The sequence below is a fragment of the Crinia signifera genome, chromosome 1 (genome assembly GCF_055691185.1).
Source record: "Crinia signifera chromosome 1, ASM5569118v1, whole genome shotgun sequence".
Classification (NCBI taxonomy): domain Eukaryota; kingdom Metazoa; phylum Chordata; class Amphibia; order Anura; family Myobatrachidae; genus Crinia; species Crinia signifera.
In genome coordinates, this window is record NC_139217.1 from 387,513,344 (window position 1) to 387,533,499 (window position 20,156).

Here is a 20,156-nt window from a genome sequence, read left to right on the forward strand (position 1 = left end):
TTACTTATTGAATGCATCTTATGGCAATTTGGCCCATGCTGTATAAATTGTGTTCAGTCTGCAGCACGTCCAGTGACTGTAGATAGAGGATTAGGCCTATTGCAGCAGTAACGTTACACTTTACCCTTCGGGTTTCCTTGGTACCCAGACAATGAGATCTCATCCCTGTACTCAGATATTTACATTCCCATACACGGTTTCTTTGCATTTCTGGGAGAGTGCCAAGCCAATGCTGAGCGCTATTCCAGTAGAAACCATATAGATGTAAATCTCGCTTCTCTAAGAGCAGAAGCTTTATTTCTGATAATGTAGTTTTAAGCGTCAGTCCTCAGATAATGCGTTTGTTTGGGAATATCTGAAATCCTTCAGTTTGAAAGGACAGATGATTGTGAGCTGCTAGACCGGTGTTCCACACGTGGCTGAGGTCCACTACAGACTGTAGAAACTGAAAGGATCAGTTAGCGAAAATGTATAAGTTTAAGTTATTAAATAAAAGGAGATAGAAGTGGAATGGCCTTATTTCCAGGTCAATAAAGAATAGTGGGGTAGATGTATGAAGTAGTGAAAAGGGAGGAGAAGTGACCCATGGCAACCAATCAGCACTGAAGTAACATCTATAATTTACATAATATAAAATTATACATAGCAGATGATTGGTTGCTATTGGCTCACTTCTCCCTGATCACCGCTCCTCCATACATCTACCCCAGTGTATCAAAGTCTACCAAAAAATAAACAATTAAGGTGCAATCATAATATATATTTCTGGTTGGAAGAATCTTTGTTATCTATGAAAAGTTATGGACATATTGTATCGTACATTGAAAAATACAGAAATTAAGGCTACTGCTACTGAATTTTCAGACATTTTCCACCCACTTCATCAGATTATCTATTTAAGAAAGCATCGGTATGGCAGTCTGCCCTCCTGTGATGTGGCTACCATTAATACAAATCCCCTTCTACAGCGGCTAGACATGCATTAGCATCACAGGTGGATGGGAAGGACATCTTCAAATATTTTGCATATATTTAAAAATTGATATAACCTCTGGATTATACAACAAAGGAGATATTTCCGTGGAAGGCATTTTTTTGCTGGGTTGCTTGTTGTTCTTTAATATTAGAAAACTACAGTTTCTTCCAGGTCAGTTGGTCTACTTCCTTTCAGATCTAACAAAGCACAATCAAAAAAGCGTAATGTTCTAGTAGCTGTTTTCAAAGGATTCTTGGTGGGAGTCTCTGCTTGTACATCCCTGCCAGAGCTTTGGCTGCACTGTAAATCATCTGCCTACGGGACATGCCTGTGAATGCGACATGCCAATCTGTCCTGCTGACATGTGCTAAGGTTCTCTCCAGTACTTCACCCACCGTCACTGACAGCCCAGACCACCGGAGATTGTAGTCTTGTGGGGTGAGGTTTTGAGCCTACAAACAAAACAATAAGTAAAGGTAAGCATATCAAGACTTCACAAGAGACTGGGTCATACACACAACTCCGTGTTATGTCTGAATTGTGCTTTGTACTTTATGGAAGGGGTGGGCAATATGAGCAAAGCAAGACTAGCTATTGACTGAGCTTACCCCAACTTCTATGTTTCTTAGATTTTTAAACCTGATTTTCATTCTGGTGTTGCTACAAAGGACACAGTGGTTTCATCAAGGCAATATGTACTAGGACTATTATTTATTAACCAATAAGCTTGAGCTGCCTCAGGCTAGTACAGGAAGCTGCGGAGCAGGAGGTCACTGTGTAGGAACATGTATGATCATGTGATAAGGGTCAAATGCACTAGATCCAGCACAATTTGTTACTTGCATCTATATGTTCTTTGGTTTTCTTTTTATTTTATAGAATTGAGGGGCAGATTTATTAAGCTTAGTGAAGTGATAAAGTGGCTGATAAAGTATCACCAGCCAATCAGCTCCTACCTGTCATTTTTCAAACCAAGCCTGTAACTACACAGTTGAGAGCTGATTGGCTGGTGATAAAGTACCAGCCACATTATCACTTCACCAAGCTTAATAAATCTGCCCCATAATGCCTTCTTGGGCCAAAAATACCAAAATGGTTTCACAGTTTTTCTTTTTTCACATACGGAAACCCAAAAGGGGTTTATTTACTAAGATGGGAGTTCTATTGAAGATGGGATGTTGCTATGGGCTACCAATGAGATTGTATTATCTTCGAGAAGGTGCTAAATAAATAAGTAGATTCTGACCCCCCACAACCAAGTGACCGCTATAATACCATAACTATTGTCATCCCTCTAAATCTTCCCATTAGAAACTGGGCCTTTGACCATTGAGAGATCAAAGGGGTCCAGATACCGGGGTCACTGTGTCCACTTCCCTTCTCAAGCCTCCCACTATTAGATAATATGGTGACACAAAACGGTTATTTGTCCCCCTCAGGCTCTGATCAGTAGATGTCAGTGGTCCCCAAACCCTTGCCTTGCTAAAGTTTTAATAAATATTCAATGAAGTCTATTGTGCTTACCCATCATCCTTTGGGTCAGTTAGGTGGTAGTGCACACTTGTGCTTCTAATTGTCCTTGTTTAATGAGTGGTAGCCACTAGCACTGACTAAATGACTTGGTCCTGTATTACCAACACCTTGCATCCCTGCAGAGCATTGCGACACACCACAGTGCCTAGGTACACAGTTTGGAAACCACTGGTATATGGTATTCACCAGAGTCCACAAATAGACAACCAAATGGTTTTTGATGGCCTAAAGCATCATTACAAGATAAAGGAATTCTGTACATATGAAAGCATTCTTTGCCCCTCGCAATTCCACATCTGAAGTGAGGGGATCTAAAAAAAAGAAACTGTACAAAAGCTGCAAGCTGTAAACTATCTGATGTAAAACAAATTCAGACTAACCTGTTGAACATATTCCAGAGGCACTGGGGTGGCTTGTGTGAAGTTTTCTAAACGAATTCCATGCATCGGGTCATCAATAATTACACAGCCAATGTCAAACCACCTAAAAAACAAGGTCATATGATTAGATGAACTGCACTCAACTGATTTACAAGACATCCTCCCCACATTGCCCACAGCTGGGAGTTTTGACCTTCCTAAGACTCAGTCGGTCCTGTAAAAGGAACAAAGCTGCATGTAACAGCTCCTGTATATCCACCTCCATGGAATAGATCAGTGGTTCCCAACCCTGGTCCTCAAGTACCCCCAACAGTGCATGTTTTCCAGGTCTCCACACAGAATCACAAGTAACATAATTAGCTCCACCTGTGGTTCTTTTAAAATGTGCCTGAATAATGAGTGGACCTGCTGGGTGACCTGGAAAACGTGCACTGTTGGGGGTACTTGAGGACCAGGGTTGGGAACCACTGGAATAGATGAAGTTGTAAGGGAGTCCAATTAGTAAAGTACAGTATAATTTACCCCAAAATGTAATTTTAGGAAGAATATCCAAAGTGAAAGCATATCCTCATAAATTGGGAAGCCAATCCCGGGACATTTTTTCAATCCCGGGATTCGGGATTGAAAAAATGCTCAATCCCGGGATTCCCGGGATCCCGGGATTGGCTTTGGTAATAAAAAAACTGCCCTGGATGTCCCTTATTTACTTACATTTGCAGTTGCAGGGTTGCCGGGTGCGCAGTCATCTTCATACTGCCGGGTTGCTGGGTGTGGGGACAGCACATTACCCTGGGTGGGCTGGCGAGCTGGCTAGTTGGGTGGGCGGCGCGGCTTCATACTGTCGGTGTGAGTGATCTCTGCCTGCGCAGCATGACCTCTGATCTAGTTACGCTGCACGCTGCGCAGCACTGCTCTGCCAGGTCCAGGAGAAGCTGGGCAGCGTCTGAGCGCGTGCTCAGACGCTGCCCGGCATTAGACTGTGCATGCTCAGTCTAATCCCAAAATCCCGGGAGTGGAAATTCCAATCCCGGGATTGAAATCCCGGCGTTTTGGGGGCCAAAACGGGATTGGCCACCCTACTCATAAGGTTACTTGCCAGAGGCTCATTGTCCAAGCACTGCAACATCACCAGCAGGAGACATAGTGGTTTCAGATATCTCCCGCCAACACAGACAAGAATCAGGAGGTACCCACGTGGCAAACACACATTCACTGATTTAAGGAAACTGGTCTTCAATCCGAATATTTCACCCAAATCTAAGTTTTCCATTTTATGTGTTTCTAGTGTTCCACCTGCTAACATGGCATTGTTTATTTATTTTTAAATTAGATTCGACAGAAGCACATAGCAGCAGGTTTCATTGCAGAATCACCTCTGCATGGTGCTGCAGTTATAGCAAACCTTACTTGTCAGGGAGAAGCTCAGCAATGAAGTTTTCCACTGATACAGCGGGCTGCTTCTCATGGATCGCACCACTCCGCCGTAAGCCATCTATTCTCTCTTGGGCTCCCTGTAAAAGAGTAAGCGAGACACTGGAGGTGAGGTTATATGCCTTTTTACACAATGCATGTGCTTATATTAACAGGAAGATACAATGATTAAGATCATATACAAATATATCAATTAGTTCTAAGGTGCCCACGCACGGTGCGATGGTTGGATACGTTTGAACTTTTAAAATCAAAACGCATCGCATGCAGTTCACATCGCACCAGGTTTCTTTTGGCTTGTGATGTGCATGCAGTACTTTTTGCACTAGTTTGCATCTAGTGCAAATCGCACACTTTTTTAGAGTACCGCATGCGAACAAAACATACTGTGAGTGGGCACCTTAGGTACTCACCACCTCCAGCGGACACTTAGAAAAACCCAGGCAACCAAGCTTTTTAAAATGAGTGTAAAGAGCCCAAGCTCCTGCATGCGCCGTCCCCTTACCCGGGCATATCCGCCGGTGGTATTGAAATGTTTCTGCCGATGGGCACGCAACATCATTTTAGCTCGCGAACCCCAGGGGTGTGCAAAGCCGCTAAACCCAACCAAACTAATGGGCGTGACGCGAAAAGTCCCATTTGCACACCCAAACCGGTGATATTTTGACTTTCAGATCGCCACCTCTGGGGCAGCAAGCTGAAACGATGGTGCCGGCAGCCATACACACCCGAACGGAGCTACATTTGAATAACATTGTTGGGCACCCTAGTGTGGATGCTGGTGCAAATTTTTTTTTTAAATCTGGCCCTTAGTGTTTTAAAACAGCAAAATAATTCTAGGCCTTGGCGCTGCATACAATTAAAGAATATATTGTGACCTAGCTTAGGATACATTTTATATAACTATGTCTATTGTGTTTATATAAAAATCAGAGTTATTACCTTTAGCCCAGCAGCGTATCCTACAGGTTGTGGAGCAATGTTAGATTGCCCATCTTCCCCAGTTACAAGGGCCATGCCAAAGACTTCCTGGAACGCATCTCGCACAGCTGCCACCTTCACCTCTTTATTAGATGTTACCACTATGTCAAGTTCGCCTCCGGATCCTATATAAATGAGATCATAATCAGAATAGAAAGAGTAAGTAAGATGTGTAGAAATATGAAAAAAATCTACATTAACACTACAATATTTTTGTTGATGCCAGAAGCCAATCATCTGGTAACGCAGCTAGGCACGCTAGCAAAATACCATCATCTTGTACAGCTCATATCACCAGAATATAATATCAGCCTGTGTTCCACACTGACATATAGTAGAATTATATTTTATGGTACTAAGGGACGGATTCAAATGTTGTATCGTGCCTGATCTCCCATCTAAAAGTGATAGGAGATCATGGGCGGTATTCAATTTATGATTTTTATCGCACACATTATGGTCGGATTTAGATGCGCAAGACGGCTAAACCCAAACCAAACGGGTGCAACGAGAAAAGCCTCGGTAGATTGCCCAAACAGGTGAGTTTTCTCAACTTTTAGCTCGCCTCCTACGGGTAGCAAGCTAAAATGATGTTTGCCCGCCCATCTGCAAAAACATTTCAATACTGCCGGCGGGCGCGCATTTTAATTCCCCCCTTTATGTTTCAGCCCCTATTCCAATGTATTGAGGGGAAACGGTTTTATATTAAGGATGGGTAGGTTCCTGGAAGTACAAAATTTCCCTGCTACCCTGCACATAAACTGAAAGAGGATAATCGGCTCAGCATTCCATCATCAGCACAAGCTGCTGTGTTACCTGAGCCTATAGGGTCCTTTTTTTTTTTTTATTTACCCCTTCTATCACCACGTGGCTTGCCAATCAGTTAATAAGTGTAGTGTAGTGTAGATTCACATTGGTGGTTTTGAACATTCTTTCTTGCGCCTAATAAACGCTGCACCAGAATAACAATTACACTTAACATTCAACAAGAAAATGGTTTCCTGTCACACAGGAGAGAAGAATTATGTAATGTATCAGAAAGTCATGGTATCAAGCTACTTACTGATATAGGGAGCCATGCCGGGGTCTAAGGTTGTGATCACACTCTCCACTGAGTGTTTGGTTTTGTCCAGCACAGATTTCACCATAGGATTTCCAGCAACTCCCTATAAAAAGTGCATTGTGATCATTTTGTGAATGTGTGATCAAATAAACAGAACTGCAAGACACAAATGTTTAAGCCAGAGGTTCCCAAAAGTCCTCAAGGCACCCCAATGGTCCAGGTTTAAGTGTATCTATTAGCACAGATGGTTAAATCAAATTTACTGAATACGAATTAAGTCATCTGAGGCCAAATATGGATGTACTTTAAACCTGGATCATTGGGATGCCTTAAGGACCACATTTGGAAACCTCTGGACTAAGCAAAACAAACCAAAATACATACAGATGTAGCCATGTTCATTGCAGTTGTGGCTTAATACCCTAGGCTTTTGACTAGCTTGCAGCACCAAGCTTTCCTATGGCAATGCGTGCAAGCATGCGCGTCATAGTCCGCTGGCACATTTGCCACGATTAGTGCAATCCAAAGCAAAGCTTTCAGATGTACGCAACTCAGCCATACCTCCACTTGTGCCTTAACGGGTACACCAGCCTGGTGGCGGGGTACTCACGTGCAGGTGATGTTAACTCATGGTGCGGTTTAAAGGGACATTTGCACCAAGGGCAGGACTGGTTCATGCTAGCAATGATGACAGTGATCATAGTAAACATATGGTCGCAGTATGAGATGATTGCAACTCTGCATAAATCTGAACACCCAATTTTTCTTTCTTTTTCCCATTTGGAGCTATTGCACCCACCTTGTGTTTAACTCTGTATTAGCCCCCAAGTGTTTATATGAAACAAGGTCTATTCAGTCAGCTGTATCTCAGTCTTTAAAATGAATGTAAATCTCAGCCGCATATAGGTAATGGCTTTGATTATAAACATTATAGTATCCATTTCCCTTCTGGCATTTTAACTCTAGATCACCATCTATAGAATAGAGGAATAGAGTCAGGTAGCATGTCTTTAGCTGTTTGGTAAAGTGGGTTAGTGAGCACATTGTTACACCTTACTTTAAGCAGAGCTGACATGTCATGTTTGGTATTTTACAGCAGTGCTTTATGTAGGAATAAGCAACTTTTGAGTAAAGTAGCTATTAAGTTATAGGTAATATGCTGATCCCCTATTTAGTACAGTAAGACAAATATAAGATGAATGCCATATACACACACCTTTTGCCTCTTACTCTGTGTGCACTCACCTTAAAGAAACCCCAGATTCCACTGGCAGATCCTTCTGGTTGCACCACGTGGTGAACCCTAGGGTCTTCAGGTTCCTCTGGAAAGGTTATAGAGGAACCGGCTGTACCAGAAGCATGTTGGACAACGGGATTGGGTAGCACTAGAAGAAAACATTACAACATTACCTTCAGGTCAAATGTCTATTTCCAAAGTTGAGCTAAAAGTGAAGATTAAATGTCTATACACAATAGCGGATATGCTCCATGAACAATATCGGCAGTGTTTTCCTTTGAACTCCAAGCAATATTGAGCGTACACACTGAACAATATCATTAACAATATTGTTCAGGGTCGCCACACGGTCCCCCGCTGCTAGCATGCCTCGCTTAAGATATAGTCAACATTGGCCATACAGCACAGGCGACCGGGGTTGGTAACGATGTGTAGTAGTGTGCATCATTAACGATACACTAAGTGATTTTTAAAAGATATCACAGAGTAGAGCCAAAGTGACATGTTTTAAAAAGTTGTCTAATATGTATGGTGCTTTAATCCCCATAACCCTAAAGGTCTCTACTATAAATTGCTCTTATTTGGGCAAAACTCTCCCTAAAGCTGGTTACACTTCTTCATGATCACAACTGATCAGGTCACACACACCCAATCAGCAGAGTAGTGTGAGCCCAGCTTGACCCCATACACACTAAGATAGATATAAAGCAGTATATATGACTTCTATGGTATCGGGAGGTCAGCGTCTGAAATATTAAAATTCACATAAGATGCAACCTCCCAAATCTGCAGGAGCATTTTAATTCTCCTACACACACACTTTGCTTGCAAACATGAAATCAGGACAATATTTGTAGGCTACATGCAAAAGCAGCAAGTAATTAGCCTGCACAGAAAAAATCTAACCAACCGAAATCTAAACCTCTCTGTACATTACATCTGGGCCACTTGTAGTACAACAATTTGCTTGGTAATTCCCTAAACATGATTTAGATCCCATGTCCTTTCAGGGTGTGGCCATGTTCCTAGTGGCACTCTAGGTGGTGTAACTCGCAGAGGCAACGGAAGCATGTGCCTCTGGTTGCCAGCAGCTGCAATACACCCCGATTATAGTCTGAGTTGCAAATTCCAATAGAGCTCCTATGTTGGAAGTACCCCAATCATGCAGCGCTTGCTTTGGAGGAGAGTTTGGGGGAAAAGTAATAAATATAACTAATGCTGTGTACACACGGGGGAGATATATTGCTCAGCCATATATTGCTGAGCAATATATTGCTCAGTTTCTCCTGTTCATCAGCGACCAGAGATGGTCGCTGATGAAAAAGAAACTGCCGGGGGAGCCGCAGAGGTAATCAGCTGGTCGCAGGAGCATGTTCCTGCGACCAGCGATCACCACAGGGGCAAAAACGGGAGCGCGCACCCGGCGATATATCGCCGGTGCACACTCCCATTGCGGGCAATATGGTCGCTCAGCGACCATATTTCCCGCGATTTTGGACAAAATCGCCCCCGTGTGTACGCACCTTAAGAGTCATCCTGTTCATACACTCCTGAGGTGCTTCCAGGGCTAGTTACAGCAGTAATTGCCTAGCCAAGGCTATTACACTCTGCCTGCCGAGTCTTAGCCATGGGCTTACCGACATAAATAAATGAGCAGCTCTGGGCAGCACACGGTAAATCATTGAGATAATTAAATCTGCTTTTAGATTAAATTGTGATTTTACCATTTCACGGTGATTGCTCATGGATATCTGCAAACATTGTAATGGAGAATTGTATATATTTCCATGGCCAGAATGCTGTTAAGGTTTCCTTTGTTCACATATATTGTTTGGTAAAACAATTTGTGCGAGAGATACGATCAGTATAAATTGATTTGTATTTTTCCTATGTTTTACAGTACGTTGGGTGTTGCTGATGTCTGACAGCACCTGATCCCCTGACATCTGGGAATAAGCCTATTATCAGACAGGTTACTCAATAACACCAAAGCACTTGTAGGAGAGATGGATACAAAACAACCAGATTACAGTATGTAAGCATTTCCCTTGTGCAGGTAATCCCGCAATATATGTGATCTGGGTACGTGGGGTAATACAATGGAAGACCTATCCATAAAGCAGTATTGGCAGTCTCACTCTATGGGATAATTCAGACCTGATCGCACAACCGCAAATTTGCAGAGGCCAGCGTTCAGTTAAGCCGCTGCCCCACTATAGTGAAATCCCAATTTGAGAATGAATGGCTCGCTGTACAAATGGATGTTTACGGCTACAAATCTATCCGCAGCCAAAGGAATATCCACAAAATCCATGGTAACAGGCTCACCATTGACTGATTTTCACACTGGGCACAAGTCATGGCAGGCTCAGAGTAGCCACAGACTTACTTAGAGTTGCAATGGAAAAAGGCATATCCGGCCTGGGGCTGACGTCACACACCCCACCACCTCTAAAACTCTCAGGCACGCCTTTCGTTTCCCAGGACACTGCCAGCGTTTTCCTAGGCGCACCTGCGTTTTTCTTAGCATTCCCATTAAACGGCCGGTTTCCACCTTTTGCCGCCTACTTCCTGTCATCACGTTGTGAAAGGCTTGCGAATCTAAAAAAGCAGCAGGATTTCCTCTCAGGACAGCCTTGCGCATGTACAGTGGATCCATAATCGTGTGATCAGGTCTGAATTACTGCATTAGATACAGTATTATTCTTCCATTTTATGATCCTACTTTTAAAAGCTTACATTAAGATTTAAATAAAACAAGAAAGTGTTCAGAGATTATAAAGAGATATAAAGCAACGAATGTTGAATTTTTTATAATCCCAGACAAAGGTAAGCGCATCACACAGAAGATAATGGCACACAAACTTAAGCTCCGTGAATAAAATGGAATAGTTCAATAAAAGGCTAAGGGGGAAAATTTACTAAGATGTGTATTCTACTTCACATGTGATGTTGCTATGGGTAACCAATCAGAATCTACTTCTTATTTATTTAGCACCCTCTAGAACAGGCATGTCCAACGTTGGCCCTCCAGATGTTGTGAAACTACACATCCCAGCATGCTTTGCAATAGTTTTAGCATTCTCTAATAGCAAAACTGTGGCAAAGCATGCTGGGATGTGTAGTTTCACAACATCTGGAGGGCCAACGTTGGACATGCCTGCTCTAGAAGATAGTAGACAGGATCTGATTGGTTGCCCATAGCAACATCACATGTGAAGTAGAATATACATCTTAGTAAATTTCCCCCTAAATGTGCTTGCAAATGTTGATCAAAGCATGTAATATGGGCCAACACTAAAAAAAGGTTATTAAAATGTGACTATAGAAACAAACTAAGTAAGAGACATATGAGTACAACCTGTAACAGGGGGTGCAGAAAATGACGGCATCAATGGTGTCTGTGGTGCTCGCCCAGCATGACCCTTTGTGATATCATAGGTGGAGGTTACGGAAAATCCAGTGACAGGAGGACCCATAGGTGGTGCCGAAATGACAGGACCAGGGGTGGAGCTAAAGGGAGGAGGACCAGGGGTAAAAGAAGCAGAAGAGAAGGATGGCAGTGGACTGCTGAAAGTTCCAGGTGCTGAGGTGTGGAGTGGAGGTAATATAACCCCTGAAGCAGGAGGTGGAGACGTGTATGGGAGAGGAGCAGAGGTTCTCATGGGAGGAACAGTAGAAGGTGGCAGAGGAGATGAGAAAGTAGGGGGAGGGAAAGACTGGACAGATGGGAAGGTTGGACCAGCCAGAGGACTTGATAAAACTGTAAAAGGAAAAAAACAAAGTACATGTTATATCAGAGATTGCAGTCTTCCAAATTAGTAGTAACTCATCATCCCTACACTGCTATGTGGTACCAAATAGAAAACGCAGCATTTAGTTTAGGTGCAGTACTATTTAAACATATTATTTGATTGTGATTAAATTTGTCACAAAAAAAGCAAAAATCTCATGCATTATAATGAGGTTTATACAGTACATCAGATTTTTATTTTCTGGTGCACCGGTGCCTGTGCTGCCGCTGGACAGTTAGGAGGGGAGAGGGGGGGAGCACCACTGCCTGTGCTGCTGTTGACTAGCCCACGACCATATTCTGCATCCTCCCTCCCTGCAAAAAAAATCTGGTCGCCGGGAAGCCGAATCTGGTCACCATGGTGACTTGGCACCCGGTATATGTCGAGCCCTGCATTACCACTTAAAAAACACATTCTTAAATTGCAATATGGCAAACTGAAATGACAAACAATATATGTGAACAGACATAATATTGCTGTAATAATGATCAACATGCTTATCAGAAGAGACTACACAGTGCAACTTGAGCCATCATTATCATTTGCACCGCCTAATGGAGGGCACACACCAGAATGATCATGAGCAGATCGTATGATGGTCGTACGATCTGTTGAAGTACACGATCCGATCACGATCTGTACCCAGTTGAAGGGATCTTTTACAAATCCTGACTGCAGCAGGTAGGATCTCCAAAACGACCAGCAGGGACGCGCATCGGATCTGAACTCAAACATGCCCAATTTACACACCATCGGTCGAGATTGCATCGAAATTGGGGGAATTGAGGCCAAATCGTTCTGGTGTGTACCCAGCATTAGCAGGAAATCTGCTACTCTAGTGCATCTTCAGGAAAACGATTTACCCATGTGTTCAAAATGATGCCCACACCTGTCCACGTCTCTAAAAGTACTGGGCTGTATATTGGCAAATCTAAATTACAAAAACATTTTTGGTGTGTACACACAACGTGTGTGGCCCACAAATTTACATATCTAAATCTAACATTATTGTAGTGTTTCTGTACTGAATGTATGCAGTGGGTTGGGTCTTAGTACATTCACATTACTATAAGCATGTCCACGTTATGGGAAATATACATATGCTCCACTAATGATTTAAGTGAATTCAGTAAATTGCACAGTATACAGTGCCTGAACATTGTGAACACATATTGAAACTATCTGGAGGATAAACATCTACCTGGTGGAATTGGTGTGGCAATAGCTGTAGCAGCTGCAGTTGATGTCCCCAAGGTGCTGGGAGGAGGGGTGCCAGGAGGAGTCGTCTCAATGCCACTCTCTTCCATCATTTTCTGCAATGGGTCACTGGAACGGAAACATTTCACTATTGTCACATACATATATATATCACATATACACAAACACATTTCTTCTCGATAAAAAGCAGCAACATTAAATAGAAACAAAAATATTCATTGTTAAAAATTATTTTATACATGCAACCTAAATGTAATTAAGTCAATCTCGCTCTTTTAATATTAAGAAAAGAATTGGTTTTATGAAAAAAGTTAATAGTCAATATAGTTAATATTATTTTTCAATGAATGCTTATTCGAGCGTACAGGCATTACTGGACTACTATTCCGTTAATAAAGTGCTACAGTACAAATGGTCTGTAATGGACCAATTATGCTAAAACATGGTGTAGATTACTTGTTTGGTATTGCTGTAGTATTTTGATTAGATTATTTATCTAAAAGTATTTACCCTTATGTCCTCATTAACCTAGCGTTAACGAGCACAACTTCGATGCTCCACCGGAGGTAGCGATTCCCATGCTATGTACCCTGCATCTTATCTGCATCATAGCCACATACCAAGTCGCTCACGGTATACTAGTCACATTAGATTAGTACTTTCGTACTGGTATAAAGTCAAATTAAGCAAAATGCAATATGGCACAAACACTTACATTACACCTCTGCCTTGAGTTTTTACACAAATTAGCGACTAAGGCAGTGGTTCCCAAACTGTGTGCCTAGGCTAAACTGTATGGACAATTAGAACCACAGCTATGTTCCTCACCACATAACTGAACCAGAGGGTGACAGTTAGGCACAATTTACTTTATGTATCCATAAGAAACATTTTGACTAGGGGTGCCTTGAACAACTGTTGATTTTCTAGGGCGCCCTGGCAGAGGCGGATTGGCCCACCGGGAAACCGGGCCACATTTCCCTATGTGGGGATGGATATATGCAAGCGGCCGCATGGCCCAAAACCAATATGGGCGCCGCATATATGCATATATTATATGCACATATGCAGCGGCCATATTTGTTTAGGGCTATGCTGCACTTTGTGACCAGGCTGCGGCCGCTGGTCGCTTTTGGATGAGGTCACCCGCGAGCAGTTGGAAGCGTGGTGGTGCGGCGGATGAACGAACCTGGAGCATGGCGAGCCTGCGTGGGGACAATGGTGAAAATCCTTACGTAGCTGGTAAGTTAGCAGCTAACGTAACTGGCGTAGCAGTGGCCGCAAAGATGAGGAGGTACCGTTAGGAGTTAATTGCCTGGCACTTTAACTCTCTCCAAGGTTTAGTACATAGACCCCTAAATCGCAATGTCATGGCACCATTTAAAGGGGTTGAATCATAAAGCAGAGGCAATACTAGGATGCCCTCTGCTCCTGGGCAACAGCCACTGTTACTGGCAGCTCTAGTTTTTATTGAGCTACAGCTTTCACTGTATCCTCTATTGTGTATGGGGCTTAACAGGCTGCTGTTATTATTAAGTTCCTGCTGACAATAATAAACAGAACTCAGACAGTAACAGGACTGGTGTGTAGCATGCAAACTGTACTCCATCCTCCCAGCATCACCATCCTAGCATCATGTCAGTGTGCAGGACTACATTTCCCAGGATACATTGCAATGTGAATGCACCCATACAACATGCCCGTAAGAAGCCAGCTGCCACGTCAGTCCCCGTCCCCACAATGGGAGACTCAGACTATACAGGACAGCTGAGTGCATAGTTCCCGGCGGCAGAGCCTGGGGGGCATTATTACCATCATTACACACAGTGTGACCGTCACCTGCTCTACAGGGTGCAATACCCACCACTGTGCACGCTGTGTCCCACATACCGCCCACCACTCACCCAGACACCGGTAGCGCAGAGTTGGGCAGCAGCTCGGACACCGGGCAGACGAGGCTGCTACAGGCAGCGGCTGGAAATCTCAGCGATTTGTTCCGTTGGGACTGTCGCCCGTGCCGGCATGTAATATGTCCGCCGCTGTGGTGCTGGTGACGGCAGCGCTGCCACGTAACCCGGACTGGGCGGAGGAAGGAGACGGACTGAGGGCGTGCCTGCATGCAGACACAGAGGCCGGGATCCCGGGGGGACCGGGCGGGGAGGAGAGTTGCCGGCCCGGGTGATGCTATGTGCTGCCGCCCTGCTGGCTTGTGCAGGGAGGGGAGCGGGACCCGTGGGTCCTGTAATGGCGCCGTGTTCGTGTTACTCGCAGGCCAGTGTGACTCCCCGTGATACCAGCATTGTGTTTCACAACCTTTGCTTTCCCTAGCTGACCGTAATTACAGTGAATAGTTCCATCAGTACTTTATGAAAGTAGGGTTTATGGGTACTTATGAGTTATCTGGGCGCCCGATTTCTAAATCGGGTCGGATCGGGCGCATCGCATCGCATGCGACCATCGGATGCGATGCGATGACCCGATTTTTCCATAGGAATCAATGTTAAAATGGACTGAGTCCATTTTAACATGGAATTCAATGGGAAAAAGGGGTCCTTTTCATACCCCTACTATCAAAGTGGGCATGGAGTTGGATATAAACCTGTGGCGAGCGTAGCGAGCCACCGAGCCCGAAGCGTGGCGAGCGTAGCGAGCCCCGCGAGGGGACACGGAATACCGTCCCCTCGCGGGGCTCGCTTCGCTCGCCACGCTTCGGGCTCGGTGGCTCGCTACGCTCGCCACAGGTTTATATCCAACTCCATGCCCACTTGGATAGTAGGGGTATGAAAAGGACCCCTTTTTCCCATTGAATTCCATGTTAAAATGGACTCAGTCCATTTTAACATTGATTCCTATGGAAAAATCGGGTCATCGCATCCGATGGTCGGATGCGATGCGATATCGCATCGCATCTGATTGTATGCCTTAACTTAAGGCATACAATCAAAAAATCGGCAGCCCAGATAACTCACAAGTACCGGTTTATGAGCTAGAACATTCCAGGCAATGCTAATGAAAAACTTGTCCTTAACATAACGTAATGTCTCTGTTGCCGCCTAACGAAACGCGGTGTAGGGGCCCCATTATCAACAATCCATAACACCTAGCACTCCCTGCGCATGTTACTGTTAGGGATGGCCATCGTTGCCTTTGCCATCGATGGCAAAAGTGCAACTGGCCATTGATGGTGCATAACTATGCAATGGATGACCATCCATTGATGATTTTACATTGTCTTTGACTGATTGGCCTGTGGGTCAATCAGAATATGGGGGTGGGGCTTCATGGGTGTCCTGGGCGGAGCTATGCTTGTGTGGCAAAACGAAACTATTCCTTTAAGCTTGACATCGATAGTGGGAAACCATCTGGTTCTCCCCATCAATGTCAAAACTATTGAACATCGGCCATAAACCATCAATGTTTTCTAAACATGGTCGATGGCCATCCCTAGTTACTGTATATCACCCTTTCAGTATTCGGTAAACAGCAGTTGACTATGTTTTGGGTATGGCCATCAGTGGCAGTAGTGCAAACGGTCCTCAATTGTTGCGTATCGTAGGGATGGCCAGGGCTGACTTTTCGCATGGGTTTAATGGGCACTTGCCCATGGGGCCCCATATAAGGGCCCTATGCTGTTAGCTGAGGATCCCCTTTTTCCAGGGATACCAGAATTTTGAAAATCGGCCGTGGGGAACTGGAGATATCCAACTTCAAAGCAGCAGTCCACATCTGACCTGTTAATTGCAATTCCCAGTCATATTTCTCAGGTTCCCTCTGTCTTAGAGTTTTTCTGAGAGTATATTCCAAAAGCTGTGACTCTCCCCTTTATGTCAACTATCATGCCCAGAACCAGAGATATCAGCCGGTCCCTGCTCCAGCTCCAAACATCTGGTGTACAGTTTTATATATTTGTCAATGGATTGCTCTGGCTCCTGATCTCTGATCCCCAAGTTCCCAGCACCTCCTGAAAGTTTGGACTCTATTGAAATCTATTTCCAGATAATGGCGATATCTGCAGTCAAACAAGCTGCACTTGCACCAGAAAATGACGAATATTAAGCCCACTCCATTATCCAACCGTCCCCTGCATATAAAACACCCCCTACCTCCCTGGAAGTCATTTACAAGGGACCCTTCATTCAGCTCAGTGCCCCCTTCCACACGTTAGTGTTCACCCTCCCACCACCTGTGCAGTAAAGGAGTAATTAGCAGAAGTTACTGCTCAAGGTCCTACATGTTGACTGTAAGATAGAGCACCCCCTGCCACCCGCGGGACATCAAAGCTGCTGCTGGTAGCACCCCCCACCCCTAGGAGGGGAGAATGGTAAGGGCCCCAGTGCATTGCTTTGCCCAGGGGCCCACACTGCTGTTAAGACGGCCCTGGGGATGGCCATGGAATATTTGAAATCATTGATGATATATGGACGATCTTTATAACGTTTGCCATCGATGGGGAGAACCTGATGGTTTTCCTCCATCGATGGCAGAGCAGATTATCATCTTTTTATTTATATATAACAAACCCCAAATCTCTGGTCGCTGATAACACTCAATCCGCTACTAGTGGGATCTTTAAACTCAAGCACCACCCCAATGTAACAATTGTTTGATAATTTCTGTCTTTCCACACCTTATATAAACATCAAATAATTTTGCATGTATAGAACATATATCAAAATCTGCCTTCAACAAATAAAAAGCATTTTTCTCATCAGTTCTTTGTTATAGGAGTTTATTTATTTATTTACAGTTTCTTATATAGTGCAGCATATTCCATAACGCTTTACAATTGGAAACAACAGTGATTAAACAAACTGGGTAGATACAAACCGACATGGAGGTAGAAGGGCGATGCTGGCAAGTTTACAATCTATAGGGATATTAGCAGGGATACATAAGGATAGAATTCCATAGCATGGCAATCCCATCAGATTACTAGACGGTCCTGATGGGATGCAATTACATATGAATGCTACTGGAGCTTGTGTGGGGGTCCTGAATATGATAGGCTTCACTGAAGAGGTGAGTTTTCAGGGAACGCTTGAAATTTTGCAGGCTAGAGGAGAGTCTTAGTGTGAGTGGAAGGGCATTCCATAAGGTGGGTTCTGCCCGACAAAAATCCTGCAAGTGTAAGTGGGAGCGAGTAATGAGTGTGGATGAGAGACGCAGATCTTGTGCAGAGCAGAGAGGTCGGGTGGGGATATATTTTGAGATAAGCAAAGAGATATATGTCAGTGTAGTCAGTGATGGCTTTGTATGTAAGTAGAAGTATTGGTACTTATGTAGTATCTGGGCGTCCGATTTTGTGATTGTATGCCTTACCTTAAGGCATACAATTCGATGCGATTCGATGCGATTTTGCATAGGATTCAATGTTAAGAAGGTCCTGTTCATTTCCCCACTATCCAAGTGGGCATAGAGTTGATTTTATATAGCGTGGCGAGCCACCGAGCCCGAAGCGTGGCGAGCGGACGCATATTTCTTAAAAAGTATTCTGTGTCCCCTCGCGGGGCTCGCTACGCTCGCCACGCTTCGGGCTCGGTGGCTCGCTACGCTCGCCATAGGTTTATATCCAACTCCATGCCCACTTGGATAGTGGGGAAAGGAAAAGGACCCCTTTTTCCCATTGAATTCTATGTTAAAATGGACTCAGACCATTTTAACATTGAATCCTATGGAAAAATCTTGACCATCGCATACGATTTGGTCGCATGCGATGCGATCCGATCCGATTTCTAAATCGGACGCCCAGATACTACATAAGTACCGAAGTATTTTATATTGAATGCAGTAATTTACAGGTAACCAATGGATGGACTGGCAGAGCGGATCAGCAGACAATGAATGTCTAGCCAGGAAGACCAGCCTCAGCTGCATTCAAAAGGGATTGTAGTGGTGAGAGTCTTTTCTTATGAAGACCGGTAAGGAAACCCACACCTGGTAATGCCATGGCCTTAGATAACCTAGCCAAAGGTGCATCTACTAAGGGAATCTTTTCCCATAATTTGACATGTTCCCCAGGCATAGGGTGCATATTTGCATATCTCTTTAACATAAGCAATTTCTTGTCAGGAGCCTTCCATCCTGCCCCAAGCAAGGATACCATGCCCCCATCCGAGGGAAAAGTCACAGAATCTCTGCAAACTTTCTTAAACACACAATGTGCAGGCACCCTGTCTTCCTCAGTAAGTATCAGATCCGCAATACCCGGGACAGAAGCATCCACTTTATCATTCTGGCCCCAGGGCACATCCTCTTCACACACACCCTCCTCCTCAGAATCCAAATTCAACAGGGGGGGGGGGGGGGGGGGGGGTAGAAAATAGGTGTCTAGGAGAAATGCTCCCAGATGATTTGAAAAACTGTTCTATAAAAACATTCAACTTATGAACACCCTGTGCAGTATCCTGCATGACCTACAATAATGCTGGATCCCCCTGGGATGGTGTAATGAAGCCCACCGAAGTCTGGGAGGATGAAAAATGGCCAGGAGACTTCACTAAGTCCTCTCTTTGCCTGTTCAAAGCCTTCACCAAGGCATCCATGGACCTCCCCAACGCAGCTTCCCACCCAGGTTCAGATTGCTCAGACCTCTGGGCTTGTGCATCGCTGACTCACATGAGGGGCACAAATCCCCTTTATCCATCTGTTCACATGTGAATTTAACCCCACAAAACCTGCAGTTAACTAACATGGCCGGCTCTCCCTCCCATAAGGCAGCAGCAGTACACCCTTCAGTCATAACAAAAGACACAGTGCACAATGTCAGGCAAATGTACAGAATCGTGTAACAGTGTACTAATCTGTCTGCATATGCTGCCAGAGATCCTCTGTGATATAGGTGGCAAACACAAGGACAGACACCAGTAATAGCATAGCAGTCCAAACAATTTTCAAGTCCAGAAGGAAAGCTATATCCATTTTCTTTCAGAAAAGAGTTGCTCTGTTACCTGAAGTTCAGACCTTTTTACAGGGCGTGACAAGACTTAAACCCCCTTATAGGCAGCCTGTGGCGCCTTGGGATTTGTCTTTGGTGTTGTCAGTTTTACAAAATCATCCTTTTGAACTATTAAGGTCGGCTGACCTTAAATTTGTTTCGTGGAAACTTGCTTTTTTGTTAGCCATTGCTTCGGCTAGGTGTGTTTCGGAGTTGGGAGCCTTGTCCTGTAGGTCTCTGTTTTTGATTTTTCATGAAGATAGGGCTGTGCTTTGAACAGTACCTAAGTTTCTACCCAAGGTAGTATCTTCTTTTCATTTGAACCAGGAGATTGTGTTCCCGGTGTTTTCCCCACCTGAAGGGGCTAATACAAATTTAAAAAATTGGACGTTGTTCGTGCCTTGCGGATATAGGTGGAAAGAGTAAAGGACATACGCAAAACTGATTTTCTTTTGGTGCTGTATGATGTCCATAAGATAGGGTGGCCTGCTTCAAGACCATTGCCAGATGGTTAAGGTTAGTGATTGCCCTTGCCTCCACCAAGGTAGGTAGACCTATTCCTTCACGGATCAATGCTCATACCACCAGATCAGTTGCTTCCTCTTGGGC

The 20,156-nt window shown here is 44.2% G+C and overlaps 1 protein-coding gene across 2 annotated transcripts; it reads right to left on the reverse strand.

Moving 5' to 3' along the window:
* Positions 1-271: 271 nt before the first annotated feature.
* On the reverse strand, positions 272-14,829 carry PRRC1 (proline rich coiled-coil 1). Of its 2 annotated transcripts, XM_083151559.1 has the most exons (9): positions 14,518-14,827; positions 12,597-12,721; positions 10,963-11,364; positions 7,610-7,749; positions 6,365-6,467; positions 5,263-5,426; positions 4,297-4,400; positions 2,890-2,992; positions 272-1,428 (listed from the first exon to the last, which is right to left on the reverse strand). In XM_083151559.1, exons 1-9 carry the CDS (start codon positions 14,730-14,732, stop codon positions 1,219-1,221), a joined length of 1,566 nt encoding a protein of 521 aa, XP_083007685.1. In that variant the 5' UTR covers positions 14,733-14,827; the 3' UTR covers positions 272-1,218. The 2 variants fall into 2 exon arrangements, with proteins under 2 accessions (XP_083007685.1, XP_083007686.1); XM_083151560.1 differs by lacking the exon at positions 10,963-11,364 and having other exon boundaries at positions 14,518-14,829.
* Positions 14,830-20,156: the final 5,327 nt, after the last annotated feature.